Source organism: Oncorhynchus masou, unplaced genomic scaffold (genome assembly GCF_036934945.1).
Source record: "Oncorhynchus masou masou isolate Uvic2021 unplaced genomic scaffold, UVic_Omas_1.1 unplaced_scaffold_532, whole genome shotgun sequence".
Classification (NCBI taxonomy): domain Eukaryota; kingdom Metazoa; phylum Chordata; class Actinopteri; order Salmoniformes; family Salmonidae; genus Oncorhynchus; species Oncorhynchus masou.
Window position 1 is genome coordinate 281,520 of NW_027011729.1, and position 20,607 is coordinate 302,126.

General features: G+C 47.0%; 1 protein-coding gene and 1 pseudogene across 3 annotated transcripts in view; one reads left to right on the forward strand and one right to left on the reverse strand.

Annotated features, from left to right (window-relative positions):
• slc5a10 (solute carrier family 5 member 10) overlaps positions 1-20,607 on the forward strand; it is a 111,754-nt gene that overhangs the window by 43,044 nt on the left and 48,103 nt on the right. For all 3 annotated transcript variants that reach the window (XM_064962332.1, XM_064962331.1, XM_064962333.1), the window contains one exon: positions 13,078-13,213. In XM_064962332.1, the coding sequence (XP_064818404.1) occupies positions 13,078-13,213 (136 nt within the window). The remainder of the gene's footprint in view (positions 1-13,077; positions 13,214-20,607) is intronic.
• LOC135535929 (protein FAM83G-like) overlaps positions 1-20,607 on the reverse strand; it is a 54,069-nt pseudogene that overhangs the window by 5,797 nt on the left and 27,665 nt on the right.

Below are 20,607 nucleotides of genomic sequence, written 5' to 3' on the forward strand. Positions count from 1 at the left end.
CATACTGCCTGACTACAGTTAGATCTACATACTAACACACTGCCCTGACCCTGACCCATACTGCCTGACTACAGTTAGATCTACATACTAACACACTGCCCTGACCCATACTGCCTGACTACAGTTAGATCTACATACTAACACACTGCCCTGACCCATACTGCCTGACTACAGTTAGATCTACATACTAACACACTGCCCTGACCCATACTGCCTGACTACAGTTAGATCTACATACTAACACACTGCCCTGACCCATACTGCCTGACTACAGTTAGATCTACATACTAACACACTGCCCTGACCCATACTGCCTGACTACAGTTAGATCTACATACTAACACACTGCCCTGACCCATACTGCCTGACTACAGTTAGATCTACATACTAACACACTGCCCTGACCCTGACCCATACTGCCTGACTACAGTTAGATCTACATACTAACACACTGCCCTGACCCATACTGCTTGACTACAGTTAGATCTACATACTAACACACTGCCCTGACCCTGACCCATACTGCCTGACTACAGTTAGATCTACATACTAACACACTGCCCTGACCCATACTGCCTGACTACAGTTAGATCTACATACTAACACACTGCCCTGACCCTGACCCATACTGCCTGACTACAGTTAGATCTACATACTAACACACTGCCCTGACCCATACTGCCTGACTACAGTTAGATCTACATACTAACACACTGCCCTGACCCATACTGCCTGACTACAGTTAGATCTACATACTAACACACTGCCCTGACCCATACTGCCTGACTACAGTTAGATCTACATACTAACGCACTGCCCTGACCCATACTGCCTGACTACAGTTAGATCTACATACTAACACACTGCCCTGACCCATACTGCCTGGCTACAGTTAGATCTACATACTAACACACTGCCCTGACCCTGACCCATACTGCCTGACTACAGTTAGATCTACATACTAACACACTGCCCTGACCCATACTGCCTGACTACAGTTAGATCTACATACTAACACACTGCCCTGACCCATACTGCCTGACTACAGTTAGATCTACATACTAACACACTGCCCTGACCCATACTGCCTGACTACAGTTAGATCTACATACTAACACACTGCCCTGACCCTGACCCATACTGCCTGACTACAGTTAGATCTACATACTAACACACTGCCCTGACCCATACTGCCTGACTACAGTTAGATCTACATACTAACACACTGCCCTGACCCATACTGCCTGACTACAGTTAGATCTACATACTAACACACTGCCCTGACCCATACTGCCTGACTACAGTTAGATCTACATACTAACACACTGCCCTGACCCATACTGCCTGACTACAGTTAGATCTACATACTAACACACTGCCCTGACCCATACTGCCTGGCTACAGTTAGATCTACATACTAACACACTGCCCTGACCCATACTGCCTGAGTACAGTTAGATCTACATACTAACACACTGCCCTGACCCATACTGCCTGACTACAGTTAGATCTACATACTAACACACTGCCCTGACCCATACTGCCTGACTACAGTTAGATCTACACACTAACACACTGCCCTGACCCATACTGCCTGACTACAGTTAGATCTACATACTAACACACTGCCCTGACCCATACTGCCTGGCTACAGTTAGATCTACATACTAACACACTGCCCTGACCCATACTGCCTGACTACAGTTAGATCTACATACTAACACACTGCCCTGACCCATACTGCCTGACTACAGTTAGATCTACATACTAACACACTGCCCTGACCCATACTGCCTGACTACAGTTAGATCTACATACTAACACACTGCCCTGACCCATACTGCCTGACTACAGTTAGATCTACATACTAACGCACTGCCCTGACCCATACTGCCTGACTACAGTTAGATCTACATACTAACACACTGCCCTGACCCTGACCCATACTGCCTGACTACAGTTAGATCTACATACTAACACACTGCCCTGACCCATACTGCCTGACTACAGTTAGATCTACATACTAACACACTGCCCTGACCCTGACCCATACTGCCTGACTACAGTTAGATCTACATACTAACACACTGCCCTGACCCTGACCCATACTGCCTGACTACAGTTAGATCTACATACTAACACACTGCCCTGACCCATACTGCCTGACTACAATTAGATCTACATACTAGCACACTGCCCTGACCCATACTGCCTGACTACAGTTAGATCTACATACTAACACACTGCCCTGACCCATACTGCCTGACTACAGTTAGATCTACATACTAACGCACTGCCCTGACCCATACTGCCTGACTACAGTTAGATCTACATACTAACACACTGCCCTGACCCATACTGCCTGACTACAGTTAGATCTACATACTAACACACTGCCCTGACCCATACTGCCTGACTACAGTTAGATCTACATACTAACACACTGCCCTGACCCATACTGCCTGACTACAGTTAGATCTACATACTAACACACTGCCCTGATCCATACTGCCTGACTACAGTTAGATCTACATACTAACACACTGCCCTGACCCATACTGCCTGACTACAGTTAGATCTACATACTAACACACTGCCCTGACCCATACTGCCTGGCTACAGTTAGATCTAAATACTAACACACTGCCCTGACCCAGACTGCCTGGCTACAGTTAGATCTACATACTAACACACTGCCCTGACCCATACTGCCTGACTACAGTTAGATCTACACACTAACGCACTGCCCTGACCCATACTGCCTGACTACAGTTAGATCTACATACTAACACACTGCCCTGACCCATACTGCCTGACTACAGTTAGATCTACATACTAACACACTGCCCTGACCCATACTGCCTGACTACAGTTAGATCTACATACTAACGCACTGCCCTGACCCATACTGCCTGACTACAGTTAGATCTACATACTAACACACTGCCCTGACCCATACTGCCTGACTACAGTTAGATCTACATACTAACACACTGCCCTGACCCTGACCCATACTGCCCGACTACAGTTAGATCTACATACTAACACACTGCCCTGACCCATACTGCCTGACTACAGTTAGATCTACATACTAACACACTGCCCTGACCCATACTGCCTGACTACAGTTAGATCTACATACTAACACACTGCCCTGACCCTGACCCATACTGCCTGACTACAGTTAGATCTACATACTAACACACTGCCCTGACCCATACTGCCTGACTACAGTTAGATCTACATACTAACACACTGCCCTGACCCATACTGCCTGACTACAGTTAGATCTACATACTAACACACTGCCCTGACCCTGACCCATACTGCCTGACTACAGTTAGATCTACATACTAATACACTGCCCTGACCCATACTGCCTGACTACAGTTAGATCTACATACTAACACACTGCCCTGACCCATACTGCCTGACTACAGTTAGATCTACATACTAACACACTGCCCTGACCCATACTGCCTGACTACAGTTAGATCTACATACTAACACACTGCCCTGACCCATACTGCCTGGCTACAGTTAGATCTACATACTAACACACTGCCCTGACCCATACTGCCTGACTACAGTTAGATCTACATACTAACACACTGCCCTGACCCTGACCCATACTGCCTGACTACAGTTAGATCTACATACTAACACACTGCCCTGACCCATACTGCCTGACTACAGTTAGATCTACATACTAACACACTGCCCTGACCCTGACCCATACTGCCTGACTACAGTTAGATCTACATACTAACACACTGCCCTGACCCATACTGCCTGACTACAGTTAGATCTACATACTAACACACTGCCCTGACCCATACTGCCTGACTACAGTTAGATCTACATACTAACACACTGCCCTGACCCATACTGCCTGACTACAGTTAGATCTACATACTAACACACTGCCCTGACCCATACTGCCTGACGACAGTTAGATCTACATACTAACACACTGCCCTGACCCATACTGCCTGACTACAGTTAGATCTACATACTAACACACTGCCCTGACCCATACTGCCTGACTACAGTTAGATCTACATACTAACACACTGCCCTGACCCTGACCCATACTGCCTGACTACAGTTAGATCTACATACTAACACACTGCCCTGACCCATACTGCTTGACTACAGTTAGATCTACATACTAACACACTGCCCTGACCCTGACCCATACTGCCTGACTACAGTTAGATCTACATACTAACACACTGCCCTGACCCATACTGCCTGACTACAGTTAGATCTACATACTAACACACTGCCCTGACCCTGACCCATACTGCCTGACTACAGTTAGATCTACATACTAACACACTGCCCTGACCCATACTGCCTGACTACAGTTAGATCTACATACTAACACACTGCCCTGACCCATACTGCCTGACTACAGTTAGATCTACATACTAACACACTGCCCTGACCCATACTGCCTGACTACAGTTAGATCTACATACTAACGCACTGCCCTGACCCATACTGCCTGACTACAGTTAGATCTACATACTAACACACTGCCCTGACCCATACTGCCTGGCTACAGTTAGATCTACATACTAACACACTGCCCTGACCCTGACCCATACTGCCTGACTACAGTTAGATCTACATACTAACACACTGCCCTGACCCATACTGCCTGACTACAGTTAGATCTACATACTAACACACTGCCCTGACCCATACTGCCTGACTACAGTTAGATCTACATACTAACACACTGCCCTGACCCATACTGCCTGACTACAGTTAGATCTACATACTAACACACTGCCCTGACCCTGACCCATACTGCCTGACTACAGTTAGATCTACATACTAACACACTGCCCTGACCCATACTGCCTGACTACAGTTAGATCTACATACTAACACACTGCCCTGACCCATACTGCCTGACTACAGTTAGATCTACATACTAACACACTGCCCTGACCCATACTGCCTGACTACAGTTAGATCTACATACTAACACACTGCCCTGACCCATACTGCCTGACTACAGTTAGATCTACATACTAACACACTGCCCTGACCCATACTGCCTGGCTACAGTTAGATCTACATACTAACACACTGCCCTGACCCATACTGCCTGAGTACAGTTAGATCTACATACTAACACACTGCCCTGACCCATACTGCCTGACTACAGTTAGATCTACATACTAACACACTGCCCTGACCCATACTGCCTGACTACAGTTAGATCTACACACTAACACACTGCCCTGACCCATACTGCCTGACTACAGTTAGATCTACATACTAACACACTGCCCTGACCCATACTGCCTGGCTACAGTTAGATCTACATACTAACACACTGCCCTGACCCATACTGCCTGACTACAGTTAGATCTACATACTAACACACTGCCCTGACCCATACTGCCTGACTACAGTTAGATCTACATACTAACACACTGCCCTGACCCATACTGCCTGACTACAGTTAGATCTACATACTAACACACTGCCCTGACCCATACTGCCTGACTACAGTTAGATCTACATACTAACGCACTGCCCTGACCCATACTGCCTGACTACAGTTAGATCTACATACTAACACACTGCCCTGACCCTGACCCATACTGCCTGACTACAGTTAGATCTACATACTAACACACTGCCCTGACCCATACTGCCTGACTACAGTTAGATCTACATACTAACACACTGCCCTGACCCTGACCCATACTGCCTGACTACAGTTAGATCTACATACTAACACACTGCCCTGACCCTGACCCATACTGCCTGACTACAGTTAGATCTACATACTAACACACTGCCCTGACCCATACTGCCTGACTACAATTAGATCTACATACTAGCACACTGCCCTGACCCATACTGCCTGACTACAGTTAGATCTACATACTAACACACTGCCCTGACCCATACTGCCTGACTACAGTTAGATCTACATACTAACGCACTGCCCTGACCCATACTGCCTGACTACAGTTAGATCTACATACTAACACACTGCCCTGACCCATACTGCCTGACTACAGTTAGATCTACATACTAACACACTGCCCTGACCCATACTGCCTGACTACAGTTAGATCTACATACTAACACACTGCCCTGACCCATACTGCCTGACTACAGTTAGATCTACATACTAACACACTGCCCTGATCCATACTGCCTGACTACAGTTAGATCTACATACTAACACACTGCCCTGACCCATACTGCCTGACTACAGTTAGATCTACATACTAACACACTGCCCTGACCCATACTGCCTGGCTACAGTTAGATCTAAATACTAACACACTGCCCTGACCCAGACTGCCTGGCTACAGTTAGATCTACATACTAACACACTGCCCTGACCCATACTGCCTGACTACAGTTAGATCTACACACTAACGCACTGCCCTGACCCATACTGCCTGACTACAGTTAGATCTACATACTAACACACTGCCCTGACCCATACTGCCTGACTACAGTTAGATCTACATACTAACACACTGCCCTGACCCATACTGCCTGACTACAGTTAGATCTACATACTAACGCACTGCCCTGACCCATACTGCCTGACTACAGTTAGATCTACATACTAACACACTGCCCTGACCCATACTGCCTGACTACAGTTAGATCTACATACTAACACACTGCCCTGACCCTGACCCATACTGCCCGACTACAGTTAGATCTACATACTAACACACTGCCCTGACCCATACTGCCTGACTACAGTTAGATCTACATACTAACACACTGCCCTGACCCATACTGCCTGACTACAGTTAGATCTACATACTAACACACTGCCCTGACCCTGACCCATACTGCCTGACTACAGTTAGATCTACATACTAACACACTGCCCTGACCCATACTGCCTGACTACAGTTAGATCTACATACTAACACACTGCCCTGACCCATACTGCCTGACTACAGTTAGATCTACATACTAACACACTGCCCTGACCCTGACCCATACTGCCTGACTACAGTTAGATCTACATACTAATACACTGCCCTGACCCATACTGCCTGACTACAGTTAGATCTACATACTAACACACTGCCCTGACCCATACTGCCTGACTACAGTTAGATCTACATACTAACACACTGCCCTGACCCATACTGCCTGACTACAGTTAGATCTACATACTAACACACTGCCCTGACCCATACTGCCTGACTACAGTTAGATCTACATACTAACACATTGCCCTGACCCATACTGCCTGACTACAGTTAGATCTACATACTAACACACTGCCCTGACCCATACTGCCTGACTACAGTTAGATCTACATACTAACACACTGCCCTGACCCATACTGCCTGACTACAGTTAGATCTACATACTAACACACTGCCCTGACCCATACTGCCTGACTACAGTTAGATCTACATACTAACACACTGCCCTGACCCTGACCCATACTGCCTGACTACAGTTAGATCTACATACTAATACACTGCCCTGACCCATACTGCCTGACTACAGTTAGATCTACATACTAACACACTGCCCTGACCCATACTGCCTGACTACAGTTAGATCTACATACTAACACACTGCCCTGACCCATACTGCCTGACTACAGTTAGATCTACATACTAACACACTGCCCTGACCCATACTGCCTGACTACAGTTAGATCTACATACTAACACACTGCCCTGACCCATACTGCCTGACTACAGTTAGATCTACATACTAACACACTGCCCTGACCCATACTGCCTGGCTACAGTTAGATCTACATACTAACACACTGCCCTGACCCATACTGCCTGACTACAGTTAGATCTACATACTAACACACTGCCCTGACCCATACTGCCTGACTACAGTTAGATCTACATACTAACACACTGCCCTGACCCATACTGCCTGACTACAGTTAGATCTACATACTAACACACTGCCCTGACCCATACTGCCTGACTACAGTTAGATCTACATACTAACACACTGCCCTGACCCATACTGCCTGACTACAGTTAGATCTACATACTAACACACTGCCCTGACCCATACTGCCTGACTACAGTTAGATCTACATACTAACACACTGCCCTGACCCATACTGCCTGGCTACAGTTAGATCTACACACTAACACACTGCCCTGACCCTGACCCATACTGCCTGACTACAGTTAGATCTACATACTAACACACTGCCCTGACCCATACTGCCTGACTACAGTTAGATCTACACACTAACACACTGCCCTGACCCTGACCCATACTGCCTGACTACAGTTAGATCTACATACTAACACACTGCCCTGACCCATACTGCCTGGCTACAGTTAGATCTACATACTAACACACTGCCCTGACCCATACTGCCTGGCTACAGTTAGATCTACATACTAACACACTGCCCTGACCCATACTGCCTGACTACAGTTAGATCTACACACTAACACACTGCCCTGACCCATACTGCCTGACTACAGTTAGATCTACATACTAACACACTGCCCTGACCCTGACCCATACTGCCTGACTACAGTTAGATCTACATACTAACACACTGCCCTGACCCATACTGCCTGACTACAGTTAGATCTACATACTAACACACTGCCCTGACCCATACTGCCTGACTACAGTTAGATCTACACACTAACACACTGCCCTGACCCATACTGCCTGACTACAGTTAGATCTACATACTAACACACTGCCCTGACCCATACTGCCTGACTACAGTTAGATCTACACACTAACACACTGCCCTGACCCATACTGCCTGACTACAGTTAGATCTACATACTAACACACTGCCCTGACCCATACTGCCTGACTACAGTTAGATCTACACACTAACACACTGCCCTGACCCATACTGCCTGACTACAGTTAGATCTACACACTAACACACTGCCCTGACCCATACTGCCTGACTACAGTTAGATCTACATACTAACACACTGCCCTGACCCATACTGCCTGACTACAGTTAGATCTACATACTAACACACTGCCCTGACCCTGACCCATACTGCCTGACTACAGTTAGATCTACATACTAACACACTGCCCTGACCCATACTGCCTGACTACAGTTAGATCTACACACTAACACACTGCCCTGACCCTGACCCATACTGCCCGACTACAGTTAGATCTACATACTAACACACTGCCCTGACCCATACTGCCTGGCTACAGTTAGATCTACATACTAACACACTGCCCTGACCCATACTGCCTGACTACAGTTAGATCTACACACTAACACACTGCCCTGACCCATACTGCCTGACTACAGTTAGATCTACATACTAACACACTGCCCTGACCCATACTGCCTGACTACAGTTAGATCTACATACTAACACACTGCCCTGACCCTGACCCATACTGCCTGACTACAGTTAGATCTACATACTAACACACTGCCCTGACCCATACTGCCTGACTACAGTTAGATCTACATACTAACACACTGCCCTGACCCATACTGCCTGACTACAGTTAGATCTACATACTAACACACTGCCCTGACCCTGACCCATACTGCCTGACTACAGTTAGATCTACATACTAACACACTGCCCTGACCCATACTGCCTGACTACAGTTAGATCTACATACTAACACACTGCCCTGACCCATACTGCCTGACGACAGTTAGATCTACATACTAACACACTGCCCTGACCCATACTGCCTGACTACAGTTAGATCTACATACTAACACACTGCCCTGACCCATACTGCCTGACTACAGTTAGATCTACATACTAACACACTGCCCTGACCCTGACCCATACTGCCCGACTACAGTTAGATCTACATACTAACACACTGCCCTGACCCATACTGCCTGACTACAGTTAGATCTACATACTAACACACTGCCCTGACCCATACTGCCTGACTACAGTTAGATCTACATACTAACACACTGCCCTGACCCTGACCCATACTGCCTGACTACAGTTAGATCTACATACTAACACACTGCCCTGACCCATACTGCCTGACTACAGTTAGATCTACATACTAACACACTGCCCTGACCCATACTGCCTGACTACAGTTAGATCTACATACTAACACACTGCCCTGACCCTGACCCATACTGCCTGACTACAGTTAGATCTACATACTAATACACTGCCCTGACCCATACTGCCTGACTACAGTTAGATCTACATACTAACACACTGCCCTGACCCATACTGCCTGACTACAGTTAGATCTACATACTAACACACTGCCCTGACCCATACTGCCTGACTACAGTTAGATCTACATACTAACACACTGCCCTGACCCATACTGCCTGACTACAGTTAGATCTACATACTAACACATTGCCCTGACCCATACTGCCTGACTACAGTTAGATCTACATACTAACACACTGCCCTGACCCATACTGCCTGACTACAGTTAGATCTACATACTAACACACTGCCCTGACCCATACTGCCTGACTACAGTTAGATCTACATACTAACACACTGCCCTGACCCATACTGCCTGACTACAGTTAGATCTACATACTAACACACTGCCCTGACCCTGACCCATACTGCCTGACTACAGTTAGATCTACATACTAATACACTGCCCTGACCCATACTGCCTGACTACAGTTAGATCTACATACTAACACACTGCCCTGACCCATACTGCCTGACTACAGTTAGATCTACATACTAACACACTGCCCTGACCCATACTGCCTGACTACAGTTAGATCTACATACTAACACACTGCCCTGACCCATACTGCCTGACTACAGTTAGATCTACATACTAACACACTGCCCTGACCCATACTGCCTGACTACAGTTAGATCTACATACTAACACACTGCCCTGACCCATACTGCCTGGCTACAGTTAGATCTACATACTAACACACTGCCCTGACCCATACTGCCTGACTACAGTTAGATCTACATACTAACACACTGCCCTGACCCATACTGCCTGACTACAGTTAGATCTACATACTAACACACTGCCCTGACCCATACTGCCTGACTACAGTTAGATCTACATACTAACACACTGCCCTGACCCATACTGCCTGACTACAGTTAGATCTACATACTAACACACTGCCCTGACCCATACTGCCTGACTACAGTTAGATCTACATACTAACACACTGCCCTGACCCATACTGCCTGACTACAGTTAGATCTACATACTAACACACTGCCCTGACCCATACTGCCTGGCTACAGTTAGATCTACACACTAACACACTGCCCTGACCCTGACCCATACTGCCTGACTACAGTTAGATCTACATACTAACACACTGCCCTGACCCATACTGCCTGACTACAGTTAGATCTACACACTAACACACTGCCCTGACCCTGACCCATACTGCCTGACTACAGTTAGATCTACATACTAACACACTGCCCTGACCCATACTGCCTGGCTACAGTTAGATCTACATACTAACACACTGCCCTGACCCATACTGCCTGGCTACAGTTAGATCTACATACTAACACACTGCCCTGACCCATACTGCCTGACTACAGTTAGATCTACACACTAACACACTGCCCTGACCCATACTGCCTGACTACAGTTAGATCTACATACTAACACACTGCCCTGACCCTGACCCATACTGCCTGACTACAGTTAGATCTACATACTAACACACTGCCCTGACCCATACTGCCTGACTACAGTTAGATCTACATACTAACACACTGCCCTGACCCATACTGCCTGACTACAGTTAGATCTACACACTAACACACTGCCCTGACCCATACTGCCTGACTACAGTTAGATCTACATACTAACACACTGCCCTGACCCATACTGCCTGACTACAGTTAGATCTACACACTAACACACTGCCCTGACCCATACTGCCTGACTACAGTTAGATCTACATACTAACACACTGCCCTGACCCATACTGCCTGACTACAGTTAGATCTACACACTAACACACTGCCCTGACCCATACTGCCTGACTACAGTTAGATCTACACACTAACACACTGCCCTGACCCATACTGCCTGACTACAGTTAGATCTACATACTAACACACTGCCCTGACCCATACTGCCTGACTACAGTTAGATCTACATACTAACACACTGCCCTGACCCTGACCCATACTGCCTGACTACAGTTAGATCTACATACTAACACACTGCCCTGACCCATACTGCCTGACTACAGTTAGATCTACACACTAACACACTGCCCTGACCCTGACCCATACTGCCCGACTACAGTTAGATCTACATACTAACACACTGCCCTGACCCATACTGCCTGGCTACAGTTAGATCTACATACTAACACACTGCCCTGACCCATACTGCCTGACTACAGTTAGATCTACACACTAACACACTGCCCTGACCCATACTGCCTGACTACAGTTAGATCTACATACTAACACACTGCCCTGACCCATACTGCCTGACTACAGTTAGATCTACATACTAACACACTGCCCTGACCCTGACCCATACTGCCTGACTACAGTTAGATCTACATACTAACACACTGCCCTGACCCATACTGCCTGACTACAGTTAGATCTACATACTAACACACTGCCCTGACCCATACTGCCTGACTACAGTTAGATCTACATACTAACACACTGCCCTGACCCTGACCCATACTGCCTGACTACAGTTAGATCTACATACTAACACACTGCCCTGACCCATACTGCCTGACTACAGTTAGATCTACATACTAACACACTGCCCTGACCCATACTGCCTGACTACAGTTAGATCTACATACTAACACACTGCCCTGACCCTGACCCATACTGCCTGACTACAGTTAGATCTACATACTAACACACTGCCCTGACCCATACTGCCTGACTACAGTTAGATCTACATACTAACACACTGCCCTGACCCATACTGCCTGACTACAGTTAGATCTACATACTAACACACTGCCCTGACCAGACAGTTATTACACAGGACTGTTTCTATTGGTCATGAAGACACTCTTTATTTTCTCATACATTCGTGTGTGTGTGTGTGTGTGTGTTTGTGTGTGTGTGTGTTTAGGTCATCGTGCAGAGGTCCCTGTCAGCTAAGAACCTGTCTCATGCCAAAGGAGCTTCTATCCTGGCGTCCTACCTCAAGATGTTACCCTTCATATTCATCATACTTCCAGGCATGATCAGCAGAGCTCTGTACCCAGGTAACACCCAGCCCTCAGTACCCAGGTAACACCCAGCCCTCAGTACCCAGGTAACACCCAGCCCTCTGTACCCAGGTAACACCCAGCCCTCTGAGCTCAGTACCCAGGTAACACCCAGCCCTCTGAGCTCAGTACCCGGGTAACACCCAGCCCTCTGAGCTCTGTACCCAGGTAACACCCAGCCCTCTGAGCTCTGTACCCAGGTAACACCCAGCCCTCTGAGCTCAGTACCCGGGTAACACCCAGCCCTCTGTACCCAGGTAACACCCAGCCCTCTGAGCTCTGTACCCAGGTAACACCCAGCCCTCTGAGCTCTGTACCCAGGTAACACCCAGCCCTCTGAGCTCAGTACCCAGGTAACACCCAGCCCTCAGTACCCATGTAACACCCAGCCCTCAGTACCCAGGTAACACCCAGCCCTCTGTACCCAGGTAACACCCAGCCCTCAGTACCCAGGTAACACCCAGCCCTCTGTACCCAGGTAACACCCAGCCCCCTGTACCCAGGTAACACCCAGCCCTCTGAGCTCAGTACCCAGGTAACACCCAGCCCTCTGTACCCAGGTAACACCCAGCCCTCAGTACCCAGGTAACACCCAGCCCTCTGTACCCAGGTAACACCCAGCCCCCTGTACCCAGGTAACACCCAGCCCTCTGAGCTCAGTACCCAGGTAACACCCAGCCCTCTGTACCCAGGTAACACCCAGCCCTCTGTACCCAGGTAACACCCAGCCCTCAGTACCCAGGTAACACCCAGCCCTCTGTACCCAGGTAACACCCAGCCCTCTGTACCCAGGTAACACCCAGCCCTCAGTACCCAGGTAACACCCAGCCCTCAGTACCCAGGTAACACCCAGCCCTCTGAGCTCTGTACCCAGGTAACACCCAGCCCTCAGTACCCAGGTAACACCCAGCCCTCTGAGCTCTGTACCCAGGTAACACCCAGCCCTCTGAGCTCTGTACCCAGGTAACACCCAGCCCTCAGTACCCAGGTAACACCCAGCCCTCTGAGCTCTGTACCCAGGTAACACCCAGCCCTCAGTACCCAGGTAACACCCAGCCCTCTGAGCTCTGTACCCAGGTAACACCCAGCCCTCAGTACCCAGGTAACACCCAGCCCTCAGTACCCAGGTAACACCCAGCCCTCTGTACCCAGGTAACACCCAGCCCTCTGAGCTCTGTACCCAGGTAACACCCAGCCCTCTGAGCTCTGTACCCAGGTAACACCCAGCCCTCTGAGCTCTGTACCCAGGTAACACCCAGCCCTCAGTACCCAGGTAACACCCAGCCCTCTGTACCCAGGTAACACACAGCCCTCTGAGCTCTGTACCCAGGTAACACCCAGCCCTCTGTACCCAGGTAACACCCAGCCCTCTGAGCTCTGTACCCAGGTAACACCCAGCCCTCCGAGCTCTGTACCCAGGTAATACCCAGCCCTCTGTACCCAGGTTACACCCAGCCCTCTGTACCCAGGTAACACCCAGCCCTCTGAGCTCTGTACCCAGGTTACACCCAGCCCTCAGTACCCAGGTAACACCCAGCCCTCTGAGCTCAGTACCCAGGTAACACCCAGCCCTCTGAGCTCTGTACCCAGGTAACACCCAGCCCTCTGAGCTCTGTACCCAGGTAACACCCAGCCCTCTGAGCTCTGTACCCAGGTAACACCCAGCCCTCTGTACCCAGGTAACACCCAGCCCTCTGAGCTCTGTACCCAGGTAACACCCAGCCCTCTGAGCTCTGTACCCAGGTATCACCCAGCCCTCTGAGCTCTGTACCCAGGTAACACCCAGCCCTCTGTACCCAGGTAACACACAGCCCTCTGAGCTCAGTACCCAGGTAACACCCAGCCCTCTGAGCTCTGTACCCAGGTAACACCCAGCCCTCTGAGCTCTGTACCCAGGTAACACCCATCCCTCTGTACCCAGGTAACACCCAGCCCTCTGAGCTCAGTACCCAGGTAACACCCAGCCCTCTGTACCCAGGTAACACCCAGCCCTCTGAGCTCTGTACCCAGGTAACACCCATCCCTCTGTACCCAGGTAACACCCAGCCCTCTGAGCTCTGTACCCAGGTAACACCCATCCCTCTGTACCCAGGTAACACCCAGCCCTCTGAGCTCAGTACCCAGGTAACACCCAGCCCTCTGTACCCAGGTAACACCCATCCCTCTGTACCCAGGTAACACCCAGCCCTCTGAGCTCTGTACCCAGGTAACACCCATCCCTCTGTACCCAGGTAACACCCAGCCCTCTGTACCCAGGTAACACCCATCCCTCTGTACCCAGGTAACACCCAGCCCTCTGAGCTCAGTACCCAGGTAACACCCAGCCCTCTGAGCTCAGTACCCAGGTAACACCCAGCCCTCAGTACCCAGGTAACACCCAGCCCTCAGTACCCAGGTAACACCCAGCCCTCAGTACCCAGGTAACACCCAGCCCTCTGAGCTCAGTACCCAGGTAACACCCAGCCCTCTGAGCTCTGTACCCAGGTAACACCCAGCCCCCTGAGCTCAGTACCCGGGTAACACCCAGCCCTCAGTACCCAGGTAACACCCAGCCCTCTGAGCTCAGTACCCAGGTAACACCCAGCCCTCTGTACCCAGGTAACACCCAGCCCTCTGAGCTCAGTACCCGGGTAACACCCAGCCCTCAGTACCCAGGTAACACCCAGCCCTCAGTACCCAGGTAACACCCAGCCCTCTGAGCTCAGTACCCAGGTAACACCCAGCCCTCTGTACCCAGGTAACACCCAGCCCTCTGAGCTCTGTACCCAGGTAACACCCAGCCCTCTGAGCTCTGTACCCAGGTAACACCCAGCCCTCTGAGCTCTGTACCCAGGTAACACCCAGCCCTCTGTACCCAGGTAACACCCAGCCCTCTGAGCTCAGTACCCAGGTAACACCCAGCACTCTGTACCCAGGTAACACCCAGCCCTCTGAGCTCTGTACCCAGGTAACACCCAGCCCTCTGAGCTCTGTACCCAGGTAACACCCAGCCCTCTGTACCCAGGTAACACCCAGCCCCCTGAGCTCTGTACCCAGGTAACACCCAGCCCTCTGTACCCAGGTAACACCCAGCCCCCTGAGCTCTGTACCCAGGTAACACCCAGCCCTCTGTACCCAGGTAACACACAGCCCTCTGAGCTCTGTACCCAGGTAACACCCAGCCCTCTGAGCTCTGTACCCAGGTAACACCCAGCCCCCTGAGCTCTGTACCCAGGTAACACCCAGCCCTCAGTACCCAGGTAACACACAGCCCTCTGAGCTCTGTACCCAGGTTACACCCAGCCCTCTGAGCTCTGTACCCAGGTAACACCCAGCCCCAGGTATCAACTAGTAAAATACAGTAGACCTAGAACTTCCATCATCAACTAGTAAAATACAGTAGACCTAGAACTTCCATCAACTAGTAAAATACAGTAGACCTAGAACTTCCATCAACTAGTAAAATACAGCAGACCTAGAACTTCCATCAACTAGTAAAATACAGTAGACCTAGAACTTCCATCATCAACTAGTAAAATACAGTAGACCTAGAACTTCCATCATCAACTAGTAAAATACAGTAGACCTAGAACTTCCATCATCAACTAGTAAAATACAGTAGACCTAGAACTTCCATCATCAACTAGTAAAATACAGTAGACCTAGAACTTCCATCATCAACTAGTAAAATACAGTAGACCTAGAACTTCCATCATCAACTAGTAAAATACAGTAGACCTAGAACTTCCATCAACTAGTAAAATACAGTAGACCTAGAACTTCCATCATCAACTAGTAAAATACAGTAGACCTTCCATCATCAACTAGTAAAATACAGTAGACCTTCCATCATCAACTAGTAAAATACAGTAGACCTAGAACTTCCATCATCAACTAGTAAAATACAGTAGACCTAGAACTTCCATCATCAACTAGTAAAATACAGTAGACCTAGAACTTCCATCATCAACTAGTAAAATACAGTAGACCTTCCATCATCAACTAGTAAAATACAGTAGACCTAGACCTTCCATCAACTAGTAAAATACAGTAGACCTAGAACTTCCATCAACTAGTAAAATACAGTAGACCTAGAACTTCCATCATCAACTAGTAAAATACAGTAGACCTAGAACTTCCATCATCAACTGGTAAAATACAGTAGACCTAGAACTTCCATCATCAACTAGTAAAATACAGTAGACCTAGAACTTCCATCATCAACTAGTAAAATACAGTAGACCTTCCATCATCAACTAGTAAAATACAGTAGACCTAGAACTTCCATCATCAACTAGTAAAATACAGTAGACCTAGAACTTCCATCATCAACTAGTAAAATACAGTAGACCTAGAACTTCCATCATCAACTAGTAAAATACAGTAGACCTTCCATCATCAACTAGTAAAATACAGTAGACCTAGAACTTCCATCATCAACTAGTAAAATACAGTAGACCTAGAACTTACACCAGCAACTTGTAAAATACAGTAGACCTAGAACTTCCATCATCAACTAGTAAAATACAGTAGACCTAGAACTTACACCAGCAACTAGTAAAATACAGTAGACCTAGAACTTCCATCATCAACTAGTAAAATACAGTAGACCTAGAACTTCCATCATCAACTAGTAAAATACAGTAGACCTAGAACTTCCATCATCAACTAGTAAAATACAGTAGACCTAGAACTTACATCATCAACTAGTAAAATACAGTAGACCTAGAACTTCCATCATCAACTAGTAAAATACAGTAGACCTAGAACTTCCATCATCAACTAGTAAAATACAGTAGACCTAGAACTTCCATCATCAACTAGTAAAATACAGTAGACCTAGAACTTCCATCATCAACTAGTAAAATACAGTAGACCTAGAACTTCCATCATCAAATAGTAAAATACAGTAGACCTAGAACTTCCATCATCAACTGGTAAAATACAGTAGACCTAGAACTTCCATCAACTAGTAAAATACAGTAGACCTAGAACTTCCATCAACTAGTAAAATACAGTAGACCTAGAACTTACAACAGCAACTTGTAAAATACAGTAGACCTAGAACTTACACCAGCAACTTGTAAAATACAGTAGTACCAACACTGTTGATAGTGATGTGCAACATTGTATCAAATCATCACTTGGGCTGGTCCAACACTGTGGCTAGTGATGTGCAACATTGTATCAAATCATCACTTGGGCTGGACCAACACTGTGGATAGTGATGTGCAACATTGTATCAAATCAGCTGGAAACGCCAGATTTTTTAAATGGAATATCTACATAGGCGTACAGGGGCCCATTATCAGCAACCATCACTCCTGTGTTCTAATGGCACGTTGTGTTAGCTAATCCAAGTTTATCATTTTATAAGGAGAATTGATCATTAGAAAACCCTTTTGCAATTATGTTAGCACAGCTGAAAACTGTTGTCCTGATTAAAGAAGCAATAAAACTGGCCTTATTTAGACTAGTTGAGTATCTGGAGCATCAGCATTTGTGGGTTCGATTACAGGCTCAAAATGGCAAGAAACAAATAACTTTCTTCTGAAACTCGACAGTCTATTCTTGTTCTGGGAAATGAAGGCTATTCCATGCGAGAAATGGCCAAGAAACTGAAGATCTCGTACAGCGCTGTGTACTACTCCCTTCACAGAACAGCGCAAACTGGCTCTAACCAGAATAGAAAGAGGAGTGGGAGGACAAGTACATTAGAGTGTCTAGTTTGAGTGACAGACGCCTCACAAGTCCCCAACTGGCAGCTTCATTAAATAGTACCCGCAAAACACCAGTCTCAACGTCAACAGTGAAGAGGCAACTCCGGGATGCTGGCCAACTCCGGGATGGTGGCCTAACGTTTTATTATGGTTCCTTGAATGTTTTCTTCTGAGGTTTTCTGTTCTTAGAACGTCAATAAATTATTGGTTAGTTACAAAGAAAAAGCCATATCTCAGACTGGCCAATAAAAAGAAAAGATTAAGATGGGCAAAACAACAGACAATGGACAGAGATATGGCTTTTTCTTTGTAACTAACCAATAATTTATTGACTTTCTAAGAACAGAAAACCTCAGAAGAAAACATTCAAGGAACCAAAATAAAACGTTCTCAGAACCTCCCTGCAACCTAAACATTCTCAGAACCTCCCTGCACCCTAAACATTCTCAGAACCTCCCTACACCCTAAACATTCTCAGAACCTCCCTGCAACCTAAACATTCTCAGAACCTCCCTGCATCCTAAACATTCTCAGAACCTCCCTGCATCCTAAACATTCTCAGAACCTCCCTGCAACCTAAACATTCTCAGAACCTCCCTGCATCCTAAACATTCTCAGAACCCCCCTTCATCCTAAACGTTCTCAGAACCTCCCTGCATCCTAAACATTCTCAGAACCTCCCTGCATCCTAAACATTCTCAGAACCTCTCTGCATCCTAAACATTCTCAGAACCTCCCTGCATCCTAAACATTCTCAGAACCTCCCTGCATCCTAAACATTCTCAGAACCTCTCTGCATCCTAAACATTCTCAGAACCTCTCTGCATCCTAAACATTTTAGTTCCCAGAACAGGCAAATTGTTCACTTCCTTTCCAGAATGATTCAAAAACGTTTAATTTTACTGGTCAGAAAACGTATGACTTCGTTCACAGAACCAATTGGAAACAAAAACATGTTCATTTCCACAAACTCCAAGGAACCAACTATATAACCGGAGATCTGAGCAAAACAGTGCTCCTCTGTCTCAGTATGTGTATCACTTTATTTAACTAGGCAAAACAGTGCTCCTCTGTCTCACTATGTATATCTCTTTATTTAACTAGGCAAAACAGTGCTCCTCTGTCTCACTATGTATATCTCTTTATTTAACTAGGCAAAACAGTGCTCCTCTGTCTCACTATGTATATCTCTTTATTTAACTAGGCAAAACAGTGCTCCTCTGTCTCACTATGTATATCTCTTTATTTAACTAGGCAAAACAGTGCTCCTCTGTCTCACTATGTATATCTCTTTAACTAGGCAAAACAGTGCTCCTCTGTCTCACTATGTATATCTCTTTATTTAACTAGGCAAAACAGTGCTCCTCTGTCTCACTATGTATATCTCTTTATTTAACTAGGCAAAACAGTGCTCCTCTGTCTCACTATGTATATCTCTTTATTTAACTAGGCAAAACAGTGCTCCTCTGTCTCACTATGTATATCTCTTTAACTAGGCAAAACAGTGCTCCTCTGTCTCACTATGTATATCTCTTTATTTAACTAGGCAAAACAGTGCTCCTCTGTCTCAATATGTATATCTCTTTATTTAACTAGGCAAAACAGTGCTCCTCTGTCTCAATATGTATATCTCTTTATTTAACTAGGCAAAACAGTGCTCCTCTGTCTCACTATGTATATCTCTTTATTTAA